This window comes from Verticillium dahliae, genomic scaffold, assembly GCF_000150675.1.
Source record: "Verticillium dahliae VdLs.17 supercont1.7 genomic scaffold, whole genome shotgun sequence".
In the NCBI taxonomy this organism is placed as follows: domain Eukaryota; kingdom Fungi; phylum Ascomycota; class Sordariomycetes; order Glomerellales; family Plectosphaerellaceae; genus Verticillium; species Verticillium dahliae.
In genome coordinates this window covers 717840-732828 of record NW_009276917.1, presented here as the reverse complement: position 1 = coordinate 732828, position 14989 = coordinate 717840, and the positions used below count along the sequence as shown (strand labels likewise).

At 57.6% G+C, this 14989-nt stretch overlaps 5 protein-coding genes across 5 annotated transcripts in view; 4 read left to right on the top strand and 1 right to left on the bottom strand.

Moving 5' to 3' along the window:
• Positions 1-980: 980 nt before the first annotated feature.
• Positions 981-4006, bottom strand: VDAG_04303 (nucleolar complex protein; the record flags this gene model as incomplete). The annotated part of the gene is made up of 6 exons (XM_009650750.1): positions 981-1533; positions 1590-1786; positions 1836-1974; positions 2026-3153; positions 3213-3897; positions 3961-4006. The coding sequence occupies 6 exons, from the start codon at positions 4004-4006 to the stop codon at positions 981-983; spliced, it is 2748 nt and encodes a 915-aa protein (XP_009649045.1).
• A 247-nt stretch (positions 4007-4253) lies between these two features.
• On the top strand, positions 4254-6014 carry VDAG_04302 (uncharacterized protein). The gene is made up of 2 exons (XM_009650749.1): positions 4254-4749; positions 4806-6014. Exons 1-2 carry the CDS (start codon positions 4368-4370, stop codon positions 5426-5428), a joined length of 1005 nt encoding a protein of 334 aa, XP_009649044.1. The 5' UTR covers positions 4254-4367; the 3' UTR covers positions 5429-6014.
• Positions 6015-8811: 2797 nt separating this feature from the next.
• On the top strand, positions 8812-11503 carry VDAG_04301 (uncharacterized protein; the record flags this gene model as incomplete). Its single annotated transcript, XM_009650748.1, has 2 exons — positions 8812-9398; positions 9487-11503. The coding sequence occupies 2 exons, from the start codon at positions 8812-8814 to the stop codon at positions 11501-11503; spliced, it is 2604 nt and encodes an 867-aa protein (XP_009649043.1).
• A 920-nt stretch (positions 11504-12423) lies between these two features.
• VDAG_04300 (homoserine acetyltransferase family protein) lies at positions 12424-13815 on the top strand (the record flags this gene model as incomplete). The annotated part of the gene is made up of 3 exons (XM_009650747.1): positions 12424-13237; positions 13482-13638; positions 13692-13815. The coding sequence occupies 3 exons, from the start codon at positions 12424-12426 to the stop codon at positions 13813-13815; spliced, it is 1095 nt and encodes a 364-aa protein (XP_009649042.1).
• A 666-nt stretch (positions 13816-14481) lies between these two features.
• VDAG_04299 (serine/threonine-protein kinase) overlaps positions 14482-14989 on the top strand; it is a gene marked incomplete at both ends in the record, with an annotated part of 1446 nt that continues 938 nt past the window's right edge. Inside the window, 3 exons of the mRNA XM_009650746.1 lie at positions 14482-14601; positions 14685-14846; positions 14872-14970. Coding sequence (XP_009649041.1) covers positions 14482-14601; positions 14685-14846; positions 14872-14970 — 381 coding nt within the window. The remainder of the gene's footprint in view (positions 14602-14684; positions 14847-14871; positions 14971-14989) is intronic.

Genomic DNA, 14989 nt, shown 5'->3' with positions numbered 1-14989 from the left:
GCACAGCTTGCGGAGCCGTGAGTGACCTGGTCGCTGTTCGCTTGCTCTGCGAGACTGGCTCACGCTTGGCAGGGAAGGGGGAACGCAGGCTATGACCCGCATGCTGTTCTTCGAGTTGAGCTTTGTATGCCCGTTGCAAAGCACCGCCGGCGCTTGTCGAAGGGTCAGGCGTGGGGAGTTGTTGATTTTTGCTCAATAAGGATGGCTTGTGAGGCTTCGACGCCGACATCAATTTGGCCATGTCCTCGTGAGCGTTCGGTGCCCCTCCGGGATCCCGAACAGTATGTTTCGGCGTATCGTTAGCATGAGCGGCAGCTGCTATTTCGTTCGGTGCGGAGTGCGCTCGCTTGACGGCAATATTGGACAGAGTCGACTTGGTCTCGAAGCTTGCGGGCTTCAGTTGGGACTGCGACAAGCTAAGGCTCTGAGGGTAGCTGGGACATGTAGGTTTCGTGATGGCGACGTTGCTCAAGAGCCAAGCAAGATGGTCTCCGAGGTTGTTCCGCGTCATGAAGTCGGCGAAGAAACATTTGATGGTATATGTGCCGGCATTGGACGAGAGTGGAGGCTTTTTGCCTTCAGCGGTCGGTTCGCTGCTGGTGAATTACGGCGTTGTGCCTCGACGTTCCTCGTAAAGTGGTCCACGTGAACCGGAGGCAAGTCGCGTCGGTGGGGTTAAGTCTGCCTTGAAGCGCGTTTCCTTAGTCATTGCCAAACATTCTCGTGTTCACGTGACTTGGCGAGGACGGTCTTCGCCCCAGCAGTCCCTACGGCCTTGCTCATTTAGGTACCTAAGGTGGTACCTTAGACAGTTATCCTAGCATCTGGCACGGCGTGTTACTTTTCCACAAGCAGCTTGAACGAAGTGGCTCCAAATGACAAGTGATATTTGAATAAACAAGATGCAGAGGACTCGCAATCCTGAACCCCGATAAGGTAACTCCAATAGACAGCCCTCCCCGCTGCAATCCAGCCACTGCCTACCTGCTGCTTCTCGCTTTCTTTCTGCCCTCCCTCTCCCTCTCGTATGCATTCGCCTCCCGACCTTCTTCGTTCTGAATCTCGGCCACGAGCCTCTTGTATTTCTTCTCGTACGCCTCGTCTTTGGCCTTTTTGACCCGCAGGTTCTCGCGCTGCATGAAACGCGCATCCTTGCGGAGCTCGCGCATGGCACCCTTGCGTTCCCGCTTGTGCTCTGCCCGCAGCTTGGCCAGCTCCGCGCGATCGCGATCGGGGTCGTAGTGCTTGTTGGGGTCGAAACTGTCCTCGAACTTGGGAATGCCCATCTTGATGGCAAGCGGGCGATGGTGGTGAAGCTCAAGCGGACGGCGCGCAAGGCGGGCTGAGTTGCTGAGGATGCGGAGCTTGAGGATTACCTTCTCCAGTTGATCGACCAGCGCAGGAGGCAGCTGCGAGTTCTTTGGCTTTGTGAGCTGAGAAATCATTTCCAGCGCCGGACTAAACGTCTCGGTGAACGCGCTTGCGGAGGCCCATATATCGGCGGCTGCTGCCAAGAGTTGCGGAGATGCGGCGCTGGCAAAAAATATCAGCATGCAATTCAGCGTTTCGGACAAAAGCTCAGAACTTACAGAAGTGCAAGCTTGAGCTCTTGGCGCTCTTCCTTCGTCTGCTCCTGTGGAGTGCAGTCCGAAATCTTCAGCTTGCGAATCGTGCCCTTCTTCGTGCTCAAAAGTCTCACATCCGCTGCAGGCTCGTGTACTGGGAAAGTCCCTGGCCATGAAGCCTTCTGCGGTGCTACCGCGGCGATTGTGTTGAGGCAGACGTTCTATTACGTGTCAGAATCTAAATGTTGGGGAAAGATTGCCCTAACTTACCATAACTGAAGGCATATATCTCTTCGAGAAGGCTTGGTACTGAAGAACGAGGGTGGAAAGGTATGCACCTGTCGCCAAGTCGTCGAGGGTCTTCGGTGCTTTCAAACTCAAGTACCGATCAATAGTCAACATCATTGGTCTGTCATTTTGTCAGTTGCTGTTACGGTGATGTCGGAAATCAAAACCTTACGTGACAACCTGGTGGAAGTGATCCGAGGTAGGGAACATGCCAACGGCGGTAAAAAGGATCAAATCACCAGTATGCAGAGCTTGCGGTCGCTGTTCTTCCATCTCTTTGATGTGATGCCGGAATCGAACAGCTATCTCAACTGGGAAGAATGTCTTCGCCAGCGAATGAATATGTCGCATAATTTGTTCGATGACCTGGAAAGGCGTGCCTAGTTCGACGTGGTCCATCGCAATGTAATCGACGAGCGCAATGGCAAAGTGCTCCAGCTTCTCCTTGTGCCGACTATCAAGTTTCGGGTGGTAGACTGCTCGGATACGTTGCACAATGGTCGGAAGCTTGTCGATCGGGTACTTTTTGGCCAGCACCACAAAGTCGGAGACCGTCTCAGGGCAAGGAAAGGTGTATGGCAGATCGGAGGCGTCAACTTTGCCGTTCGCTGGTGCTCCTGTGGTGAAGATGTTACTCCTCGTTTCAGACTCGTTCAAAAGGCCTTTGGTGAATTCGTCATCAGACTCGTCGGCTTCCTCTTGCTCGTCGCCAGACAAATCTGTTTCCTCCTCCAGATCGCTCTCGGCAATGTCGAGGTCGGAGCCGCTGGCCACAAGATCATCGTCGATGAAGAAATCGTCCTCGTCACCTCCAAGCTCATCAGCAGACGGACGCCCCTTCGAACGGCCCTTGGATGCCTGCACTCCCTTTCCGAGACCAAAATCTTCCTCTGGGTCCTCAGTAAAGAACTGGAAAGCAGGCTCCTCAACTGGTTCCTCGTTGATCTTGTCGTCCTCGCTTTCGTTGTCGTCATCAGAGACGGACTCTCCCCTCATGCGCTTTTGGCGGTCAGACTCCAGTTTCTTGAGTCTCGTCACCTCTTCCTCCGCCTTCTCCTCATCCGTCTTGGTCCTCTCGGTGGGCTTCGATCGCTTGTCAAGGATGAGTTGTTTCAGCCTGCGGTCGAAGTCCTTGTCGAACGCAGCCTTTTCCATGCCTGCAACGAGCTGAGGCGGCTTATCGTCCTTGGGGACATTCTTGCGCACGCGAGCTGCCAACAGCATCTGCAGCTCAGGGAGCTCTTTGTCCAGCTGGCCGCGAAGCTCTTCGTCTTCATCCTTGGCAACTTGTCGTTCGTACCTGTGAGAAGAACGGGGTCAGTAGCCGTATCGACAGCAGTAGCCAGAGATCAGACGTACTTGTAGGCTTTGGACTTGGCGATGACCTCTTCCATGACCTCCTTCTTGCTCTTCTTCCTCTCCGGTTCGCCCTCGCCACCCTCCCCTTCCTCATCAGCCTCGGCATCTCGGATGCGCTTGAGCGCCCGCTTGCGAGCCTCTGCCAGGCCTTCGTCATCGTCCGAGTCGAGATCGTCCTCGTCAAAGTCGTCAACCAGTTGCGTATCCAGAGTCAAGGCCTCGCCGCCGTGAGTGAGCTCGCCCAGAGGCTCAGCCTCCTCGAGGTCGAAGAGGTTCGTCTTCTTGTGGGACCTCTGCTTCTCGCGGGCGAAACGCTCCAGCATCTTCTCCTCCTCCGCCATGTTGGGGTCGCTTTCACCGAATCGTCGATCGAGGATACCTCCGACCTTGTTGCGCCTCTGCATCTCGAGCAGGAGTGTGTCCCGGCGCCGCTGCTCTGCCGCAGTCGTGGAGGCCACCGGACGGCCGGCAATTCCCTTGGCGGCATTGCCGGTAGGTGGGCGATTGGTCGTCACCTCAAACTTGGGGCCTCGGGCATTGTGCTTCAAGTCGAATGGGTTAAACTGCTCCCGGATCTGGTTGAGGGCTTCGGTTCGGTTCAGGCGCTTGTCGTTCTTCGCCTTGCCGTCGTTCGCAATCTGGCGCTTCTGCTTCTTGGACTTTTGGGGTCCGGTCAGGCCTTGCTCTGGAGAGGGCAATGTCAGTCGTCAATCCAAAAAGTGATACCCGCAAGAAGATAAGTGTTTACCTCTGAGCGAAGACTTCAGTCGTTTGAGATGCGAACCGCCCGCCATGTTGAAAAAGTTGTCCGATCACCGACCGAAGTGCTTGTGCATCGCTATTCAGACCGCGGGTCGCAAACATCTTGAAGAGCCATCCAAAAAAATTGTGAGGGACCCAGGCTTATCTTATCAAATAATGGGGCATTCAATCGGTGCAGGGAATGATGGATGTCGTAGGGGTGGGGCGCAGTTCCGGGCACTACCTTGGTACCTACCTAGGTACCTAAGGCAATAGCTGGGGTATCTACTTCTGAAGCTCGAGCTTGGAGCTCCGTCATTGCACCATCAATCATGAACACACTGGAAGCCTTCATAGAACGGAGGCATCGTTTCCCTTGCAAAACACGATGCGGCCATGACTATGAACGACACAATGTCGCTTTCGTCTTTTCTTCGGTTCTGTCGCGACGAGCGCGTCGTGCTCATCGGGATTGGCGCTGCCACCATTAGCATGGTGACGATGATGACACAGGCACTGCTGTGGGTGCGCGACGACAACGAAGTCAAGCCGACGCCGCTGAAACCGCAATACATCACTCAGGATACAGAAGACTCGCTACAGCTCGGAACGCTCGACAAGTTGCTGGCTCATTCGAACTACTCCATCCGCGAAATCGCCAACAAGATCCTGTGCGATCGCGCCGTCAATGACCCAGACACAATTGTATACCTACTCTACGATATCACCCGGCCAGACTATGACACACGAATGCGGGCTCTTAGAGCGCTGGCCGCATTGACTGGTCATACTCATGGTACGCCTCCAGATCTGACTCCTCATCATAAGTATGGGTTTGCTGATTCGACACAGAAGGGCTGTCAAACCTGAACACCTGGCAAGCGTACACAGCGTTGGTGCGATCACTCGAGCTCAGCCTTGAAGACGTGGAGCACGAAAGCCTCGACGACAAATATTGGGATGAATACTACCTACGCGATATGGCCGAGAGGTTTTGCCTAATGTTCATACTGGAACTCATTAACAAGTATGGCGCCGAGACGCTGGTCAAGGCCAAATTCGTGGAGAAGTGGTTGGCGAAGCAAAAATGGGGCGAGAGCGAGGATGAGCGGCGCGAAAACTTCACCTACTACCTGGATCACAAGAGAAACCGGATCGTCGACATTGTCACGAGGATAGCGCACACGGCCGAGGGTAGCAAAGCGCTGAACGCGTGCAACCTGCCCGTGTCCAAGTTTCATGTCACCATTGCGGCGGAGACGGAGGAAGGGTTTCTGGTCGCCCTGCAGCCGGCTGTGCGTGAGGCGGACGTCGACGATGACCAGGCGGCGGAGAATGTGCCCAGAAGCAGGGATCACTCCGCAGAGGAACAACGACTTCGACGCCAGCATCGAGAGGCCATGGTTTTCAATGACGGCACGCGGCCCATTGGGAGAGAAGACATTATCGAGCGCAACAGCGGCTCGCCGCCTTAGTAGGGCTTTTGCTTGCTAAGCTATCATTATTCGCCGTGGCTGCAATCGATTCGACTTCCATTGGGTTGATGGGAAAACTGTTCTTATGCAGCATCACTTCAACCCATGACGGGGTATACGGGGCCGTCATCTCGGCTTTCAGGCCTGGGAAGATCACCTAGGGCATCCATATACGATGATTCCTCACGCAGCTCCGAGAGAAGCACATAGTGTCGTCGTCGGCAGGGGGCTACTCAGTTGAGAGACATGTGCTGTTCTGTCTGACTGTAATGGCATAAGCCCCTTGCTGCTGAGGCTGACAGTGGAGCTCGAAGAGACATCGGTGTAGCTCGTCATGTCGCTTTCTGACGTCGTTAGATGTACAGGAGATTGGGCGGCTCATGTCATAAGAGGTGACTGGGCTGTAGAGTTGACGTGATTCTCAGTTGGTGGCAAGGCCAGGAGGCAGGGTGACGGCTGCCGTGGGAAATGCACTGCTTTTCTTGCTGCAGATTCTGTAGCGCAACAAGGTGTTCAATGAAAGGGCCCCCAGGGCATCCTGCAAACTGCGAGAGCAAACCGAGCGGCTGAATTCCACAGTATGAGCTTTTCTGGCTTTGATAACCAAATAACACCTACGTGGATGTGTTTCATTTGAGATCAGCGGCCTCGAAACAGCATAATGATGGCCGAACAGAAGCGCAAAGAGGTGAGCGAGTAGTGTCACACATACTTACTGGCGTAGATGGAGCTTCTGCCAGGGTTCTGGAGATTTTCAAGGGTGCGACTTCTAACTCAAGTCATCAGTTCCCTCGTGTGTGTCGCGGTAACAACGATATTACAGCGTGGAGCCGCAGAGATAAGTCTAGCGCCGCGCAACAGCTACTTCCCCGGAGGGACCATTTCTTATGTCCCCGCTCAAGTCCAGTACGTTGAGCGGGATGTTCGAATGTAAATCGAAGGTGACATTGAAGTATTGCTCCCAGAATGTTTTCTCGGAAACGCAGTCATCTGTCACTGATGATCGGTTTCCGGGGCAGCCCATATGGAGCCAGACAACAACAAGCAGACAGTATCGGACCGTGGGGAGAGGGTCCGTGGAGAGGCGAATAGATCCGGCAACAGATCAAATCAAAGGGTCTATAGACAGGCCAAATGAAGCATCACCACAGGAGGAAAAGCCAGGGTTGACAGTCCGGGCATGGGTTATGCAGCAGCTTATGAAAGGACACCAATATGACATATCATACGTACCTGGTGAACAGAGCTGTTCGTGGCATTCGGAGAAATCTCCCGCACATCCAGTTTCATATCCAGTTCTAAACGTGAGCACAGGGCTCCGGACAGGCAATGGTATTGATCTGAGTGAGACGTTCATTTTACCCTAGAGCTGGCTGTCTGGCTTTGGATGAGAGGATGACCATCCCAACCATATGACAAGCTACGTACGGTCCGGCCACAGCGGGGTCATTTTGCTGGTGGGTCTCCTCTCCCGGGAGCGCAGGGCAGCTACGAGACAGGGTTCCGGTCTGGCGGCGTGGTGCACAGATAACATTTAAGCGACCGACCATTTTAATCCCCGGGACGAACCACCCGCATACGTTACGAGATGGCCGGCTGCTCGATGCCAGTGGGGTACCAAGCAAGGAGAAAAGGCCCATACCTGAGTGAAGCTGGAAAGCAAAAAAAAAGATGCCTGGAAATATATCGTGGGCTATTGGGTACCAGCCCGAGGTCCGGGGCGCCCGAGGTCTTGGGATTCCCTTGTTTCCAGTCTGTTCTGATATTGGATGATCTACCAGTACCTCATCCTCCCAAGATCGGGGCTCAGGCTAATCAAATGTCTGGAGGCCCCAACTCAGACTGACGTCGGAAGTCTGGTAACCGCCCGCGCCTGCAAATGAAGGCCGAGAGGGCAGCGACCACTTATGATTGCCATGCGCAAGAAGGACACTCGTCCTGTCAGACGTCTTCGTCAGACGTCTTCTCCACTCCCCACTGACCGGCAGCGCCGCCATGGACGGTTGACGGCAAAGGCACAGCTTCAAGCTCGAGGTCACATGGAGGCGGCAGCCATTCAGCAATGGATCTGCAGGCACGGCGATGGGGTCGCCCGTCCCAAGGCGGGCTGAGGTTGGCTGAGGAGGTGCATGTGTGCAGCGGCCGACGCAGCAAGGAGCGCCTGCAAGACGCAGTGTGATGGAGGCAGCGTTACTGTATCTGGAGAAGGTAAACAATCCATCCCATGAAGCCTCGCGAGAAAGGCGGTGGATGTTGCCGTGGCAAAGTTCAGGGGAGGCTTTCGTGGCGATGCACCCGTTAAGACTCACTCTCTCGTATTTGAGTCTGGAAATGCAGAAAGGGTATTTCTCCCTTTGCTCCTCTGCAAACAATATCTGGGGGTTGCTTCTTTTTTCCCCAATCCCCTTCCCGCATGTATCATGTTGAAGGTGAGGCAAGTCGCATCCTCAAATCTCTACTGAAGCCGATCCCCCTGTCAGTTGTCCAACTGCCACCCACCCTGTCCCCAGTCACCAGCGGCCGAGCCACCGTCACAGTCGTCCTCACACATCTCCCCTCCCCCCCTGGCAGGAAATTGACGGAACGGGTTGACACCAAGGGAGGGACATTCAGCACACGGACGGAAAGGAACGAGGCGTGCCGCTGGGTTGTGACGTGACGAAACAAGAAGAGGCGAAACCCCTTGCCTTTCATTCAACGACACATTCTCTTCTTCCCTCTCTCTCTCTGTTCTTCCAGTCTTCTTTATTCCTTTGCTTCTTGCAGCGAGCGTCGCGGCTGCAAGTCAGAAAGAAACGCAGAGAGCATCCAGCCATTCACACACGCCAAGTTCATCGCCCAACTTGTTACACGAGCGAGGAACAAACCCCCCCACCCGCCTGCCGGAAGCCTACAAAGGCACTGGAGCTGGAGGGAGAAGCTGGAGGGAGATCGCGCTTTGCTTCCTGTCCACTCATCCACCTTGGATGGCAAGGCTAGCCTAGCCTGACAGCACATCAGGCACGTTGGGCATCCGACATTGGGGAGGGGGAAGAAGACACTGGACGCCAGACGCGGGCGCGAGACATCAGACGAACCTGGAAGAAAAGAACAGAACAGGCCCGCCAGTCAGGTTCGAGCTCTGTTGCTCGGTCGTTGACGACGGAACACTTTTTTTCATGAGGTGTGGTGGGGGTAAACAAGATTACCTCCAGCCCACTGACGGTACGCTGTAATTACAGGTACCACAGCACCTGGAGACGCCTGGCCGAGTACGACCCTCCCGGTGGACGGCAGCCGCACCTAAGGTACCCATAGGTACCTACCTACCTTAATCGGTACCTTAGTCCTACCTGATCAAAGTACCTGAGCCAAGGCAGGACGCCAGTCCCAGACCTTCCGCCATGTCTTCAACGCTGGTTACCGAAACAACATCCTCCACCATATCAACATCAACAAGGCCGCCACCACCGCTCCGCTCCCAACGCTCCACGCACTTTTCCCAGCAACTGCCGCGCACCCTGCGAAAGTCGTCCAGCTTCACCAACGGCGCTCTCTACGGCTCTTCCCACCACGCTGCATCGACGCCCAACCTCAACTCGCTCTACACCTCGCACTCGTCACGCCTGGCGCCCCCCTTACCCACGAGCTCCTCCCTCTTGGCGCGCAAGGGCTCCCTGGCCGCCCTGACGCCATCGTCCCTCGCCTCCATCCCCGATGCCAGCGAGAGCTACGGCCTCAACACTGTGCTGAGCGATCCGCCCGACGGAAAGAGAATGACGCCCACGACGCCGGGCCGGACGCCTCGCGCCGCCAGCGCCCTCGTTGGCGGCGATGACTTTGTCGTTGGCGATCTTGTTGATGTCCCTGGCAACATGTACGGCACCGTTCGTTTCATCGGACCTGTGCAGGGAAAGAAGGGCACGTTTGCCGGTGTCGAGCTGCATTCCGACTTTGCGCCCCGCGGCAAGAACTCTGGCGATGTGGATGGGTATGCGTTTCCCTGTCCTTGATTCCCTCGTCCTTGACCCCTCTTCCTTCAATTAATCCCCTTTGCTGACCTCGCTCGATCGATGCAGCGTGTCCTACTTCACCACGAGCGTCCCCGGCGCCGGCATCTTTCTGCCCTTGATCAAGGCCTCTCTGCGACCCACGTCCCCTGATTCGGCGACGAGCTTCCCATTCACCCCGACGGCAAGCGTTCACAGCGGCGGTCTCAAGATGGGCAACCAAAACTCGACGAACCACACACCTGCGACGCCCTCGGTGCCCAAGTTCAGCCAGTCCGTCGGCCCAGGAAGAGCACCCAGTCCCCAGATGAAGCGCCCTCGACCTTCGCTACCCCGCCCCGAGTCGCCTGTTCGACGACTCATGACGCCCGGCCCTAGGCCCTCCATTGGCGGCGTCACCCCTGGCGTCAAGCCCCCCTCGAGATATGGCAGCCCGACGCCCAACCGGTTCGCCCAGAGCGTGCGAGGCACATCAGGTGATCCCAGGAAGGGGGTGCCGCGACTGGAGAGGAAGCCTAGCGTGGGACCTCGCAGCGCGTCTGCCCTCGGCCAGTCGATGGAGTTTCCCGAGGACGACATCACGCCCATGGCCACCGGTCGCCCCAAGACCAACGGCAGCGTTGGCTCTGTTTCCTCCTTCAACTCCAAGTTCCGACCCGCGTCACGGACGGGCAACAATGATGATCATCAAGAGGCTGAGCGACTACGCCACCAGCTCGAAGAGCGCGATCGCCAGCTCCGCGAGCAAGCCGCGACGTTGGCCGACATGGAGAGCAGCCTCACAGAGCTCCAGACGCTGATGGAGAACCCTGACGCCTTGCGGCCGCGACGCAACAGCCTGGACGACAAGGACTCGACGCAGCTCCGCGCCATCCTGCGGGAGAAGAACGAAAAGATCGCCATGCTCACGGCTGAATTTGATGCGCACCGAGCCGATTTCCGCAGCACCATTGACACGCTCGAGATGGCTAGTACCGAGACTGAGAGGGTGTACGAGAAGCGCATCGAGGAGCTGATGCAGGAGATTCGGGATCACGAGTCACGAACCGATGATGTCGACTCGGTTGCCCAGCAGCTGAAACAGCTGGAGGAACTCGTCCAAGAGCTCGAGGAAGGCTTGGAGGATGCCCGACGCGGAGAGGCTGAGGCGAGGGGCGAGGTCGAGTTCCTGCGGGGAGAAGTCGAGCGGACGCGTAGTGAACTCCGCCGTGAGCGGGAGAAGCCCAGCACAGGCCACAGCGCTCCCGCACAAGACGCAACAGCCAGCCCCAAGGAGCTCGAGCAGAAGGAGGATGAGATTCGCGGCCTCAAGGCAATCATCCACTCGCTCAGCAGAGACTCGATCCCCAACGCGGAAGCGCTTGAACGCCAGCACCCCCCGCGCGTGAGCTCTTTCAACAACAAGATGCACTCGTATCCTGCCACGGCCGGCGAGTCGGTGGACTCTCGCGCGGCGCGCGAAAAGATGGAAAAGGAGATGACGGACCTCCGCGCCATGCTCGATGACAAGAACATGCGCGAGGAGGAGCTCGAGCGCGAGGTGGAGCAGCTCCGGGGGCCCTCCAAGCTCAACGCCGCCCCGACACAGAGGTCGTCGTTCCGCGACTCCCGTGACACTGTCGTCCTGGCGCGCCATCGCGAGTCGCGGTCTCCTGAGCTGCACAAGCGGCCGCCCGGCTTCGACAGCGACGCGTACTCGACGGCCACCGAGACTAGCACTCTCTGGTGCGAAATCTGCGAGACGGCGGGCCATGACGTCCTCACCTGCACCGAGATGTTTGGCGAGCATGCGAAGCACAATGGTGCGGCAGCGGCGGCGGCGGCGAGCTCGGAGGGTGGCCTCCGGCCATACCACAACCGCGGCACTTCGCACGACGTGAACAAGCCTGCGCCTCTCGCACCTCTCTCCCCCTCCAAGACCAAGACGCCGACGGCCACGCCCAGCACGCAGATCCTGCCGAACCCGCTCGACTCGGGCCCGGTAGCGGGCAAATCGAGCGGCGTCGTTGACGAGGCCAAGTGGTGCGCGCTGTGCGAGCGCGACGGCCATGACAGCGTCGATTGCCCGTTTGAGGACGCGTTCTAGGCGGGTGGGCGTCACTTTCTTGCACTTTTCTTTTTGCCCCGAAGGAGGCCTTACCTTTCACACAGCCTCCGTGACGGTTCGATTTCACACTTTTCGTTCATACTTGATGCACACGGCATACGGGCGTATTCTGAGCGAGAACGATGATACCACTGTTTTGAAACGCCTCTTGCCCACGATATGCGAGGCTCGTGGTTCTCCTCTGCTGTACGACGAAGACTAGGGAGGCTTTTTGGAGGTCTCATCCTTTCCTTGCCTCTCTGTCTCTTCTCTTACAGCTGGATGGATGATGATGACAATGAGGAGGCACGATACCTGGGTTTGACCGGGACAAGATCATTCCTTGCCGATGAGGATGACTGGACGACGTAGGATATTTTAATTACAATGACTCTTCTTCAACTGCGGACATGATGCGTGGTGTCTTGACAGCGATGCAGGTACGGGGTTCGCCTGGAGATGCGCAACGGTGCTCCAGTGCTAGAAGGGAACTGACATGGATGACGTAACCTTTATGAGTGTCAGGTCATATGGCTTGGTACAGCCCGAACGACAACACGTTGTGTTATCAACGAGAAAGGTTGTTGCTATCATAATGCACGCAAGACCAACCCAATGAGCGAATCACCTTTGCGACGCCCTCGGCAGCAGATCAGACCACTCGCCGTTGATGCGATGCCTGATTGAGCGTCCGATGGGCCAGGTGCCGGGGCCGAAGCTAACCATGCACACCCGCTTGTTCGGCGTCTCCAAGACGAACCCCGTGACACGGCTTATCTAGAGCTGGAGTAACAAGAGGGGGAAGACCCCTCTGGCTTTCGGACGGTGATGAACACCCCCTTTTGCGCCATTGATAGTCGCCATTGCTAGTCATCGTACTGGAAAGCATCATCAGGATATTCATTCGACACACTGGAAAAATGGCCGACTCGGACGTCAAGACGTTCGCCCTCGGAGACTTTGCCCTTCAGTCGGGCGAGACGATCCCCGGCGCCTTCCTAGCGTACAAGACGTTCGGCGCGCCCTCGTCGCCGGCCGTCATCTACCCGACCTGGTACAGCGGCGCCATTGCCGACAATGAGTGGCTCGTCGGTGCCGGCAAGACGCTCGACCCGGCGCGCTACTACATCATCATCCCGGCGCTCTTTGGCAACGGCCAGTCGAGCAGCCCCAGCAACACGGCGGCGGCAGGCAGGACGCAGCACCAGGGCCAGGGCCAGGGCCAGGGCCAGGGCCAGCGGCGGCCGTGGCCGCGCGTGACGTTTTACGACAATGTGCGGGCGCAGCACGAGCTCGTGACGCGGGGGCTCGGCGTCGGGCACGCGCGCGCCGTGCTCGGGTGGAGCATGGGCGCCGGGCAGACGTACCAGTGGGCGACGCAGTATCCGGACTTTATGGACCTCGCCGTGCCGTTCTGCGGCAGCGCGCGCACGAGCCTGCACAACCAGGTGTTTCTCGAGGGCGTCAAGAGCGCGCTGCTCGCGGCCAAGGGGGCTTCGTCGGGGGGCGTCTGCGCTGGCGAGGCGGGCGAGGCCGCTGAACATGGCGAGTATCGGGGGTGGACGGACGAGGAGAGGGCCAATGGGCTCAGGGCGCTCGGCCGGGTGTATGCCGGGTGGGGATTCAGCCAGGCGTTCTACCGGGAGAGGGTGTACGAGACGGCGCCGACGCTGGGGTTCAAGGGGTTGGAGGAGTTCATGGTTGGGTTTTGGGAGGCGTGGGCTCTTTCTAAGGGTGTGTGTGTGTGTGTGTGTGTGCTGTTTTCGCCCTTTGGTGTTTGGTTGACAGCGGCCCAACCCGACGACGGCTGACTTGATCTAGATCCCGAGAACATGCTCGCCATGCTGCACACGTGGCAGGCTGGGGACTGCTCGGACCAGGAACCGTACAACAAAGGTATGCGCCCATGTTGATGTTTCCAAGTCTTGTCGTGCATTCAAAGCATTTCATCAGTTGCTCGGCTGAAGAACAGCGACAGACTTTGAGCTGGCCATGCGCAGCATCAGGGCCAAGATGCTCGTGCTCCCCGGCCAGACGGACCTTTACTTTCCACCCGAGGATTCCGAGTACGAGGTCAAATGCATGAGCCCAGGGATCGGAACGTGCGTTGCCTTCCCCTCGATCTGGGGACACTGGTAGGTCTCTCCGTTGTGGGACAGGTGACTTGATGCTGAGCGTACGATTCCAGGGCTGGCGGGCCGGGGCAGAGCACGGAGGACGTCAAGTGGCTTGATGCGAAGCTGAGGGTCTTCTTTGGCGATGGGTCTGATGCCGATACCGAGGCGATGACCGAACGCCTGTCGACCTTGTAGACGAGGCAGGCTGGTGTGACCTGTTGTGTGTAGGTAGGTACCTGAGTAGGTGGTTGAGGCAAACCTTTGGAGTAGTCCGAGGCAGACATGTCGACTTTGTAGCACGGCAGGTACTCCCTAGGGCCCCTGCCGACGGAGCACCCGAATACAGCACTTGCCTTACTGTCTACTGTGTACATGGTACACCCCAGCCACAATCTGGACGGCGTCAGTCAGCCATCCGCCATGCCGGTGGCTTAGCACGCAGCATAGAACGCTGAACGCTGAACGCTGAACGCTGAACGCTGACGTTGATGTTCGGCGGTCGCAGCCGTGTGCTGCTCATCCTTGTAGCACCTTGTCCATCTTCGTACATACGCAAACAGCACACACACCACGACGACCCTCATCAATCCCCTCCTCCTGTACATACAATTGCAATCCCTCTTGACCGGCCAATTGCTCGAACGCCAAAGAGACCGCCTCAGCACGCATCCTCCTCGCTAAGCTCGCCTCTCCACGGCTTGCGCAACTCGTCCTCAAACGAGCACAGCGGCATCGCCATCTCGAGCTACACGAATCCGTAACGTTGCCGGCATCACGAACCTCGGACCCTCCATTGAGGCTCCCTCCCACGGCTCAATCCATCGCCAGACACACAACCCTCCCTGGGCACCCGCCACAGCCATGGCGCAACTCCTCCTCGATCTCGTCACCTCCTTTGGCAACTGCCTGAGCTGCTTCCCCGGCTCGCCCACCCTCAAGATCAACAATCGCAGTTTCAAGATCTTGCGGCTGCTCGGCGAGGTGCGCCCCTTCCTCCCCCCCTCTCTCTATCATGAACGATCTGTGGCCCCCAATTCCTATCATGAGCTGACTTGTCCCTCCAGGGCGGCTTCTCTTACGTCTACCTCGTCGAGGACACATCCACACAGGCGCAATACGCCCTCAAGAAGATCCGCTGTCCCTTTGGCGCCGAGTCGGTCGCCCAGGCCATGCGCGAGGTCGACGCCTACCGCCTCTTCGGCCGCACCCCAGGCATCATCCACGCCGTGGACCACGCCGTGGGCCTCGGAGCGCGGCGGCGGCGGCGACGACCCCGGCGCCAAGACGGTCTACGTCCTGCTGCCCTACTACAAGCGCGGCAACCTCCAAGGACCTCATCAACGCCACGCCGTCACACGCCACCTTTCCC

What these genes read in the sequence shown, in the direction of transcription:
- VDAG_04302 (XM_009650749.1), top strand. Translation starts at nt 4,368, where the DNA reads ATGTCGCTTTCGTCTTTTCTTCGGTTCTGTCGCGACGAGCGCGTCGTG. An exon ending in ATTGACTGGTCATACTCATG is followed by an intron (nt 4,750 to 4,805) that starts GTACGCCTCCAG and finishes GATTCGACACAG; the next exon opens with AAGGGCTGTCAAACCTGAAC.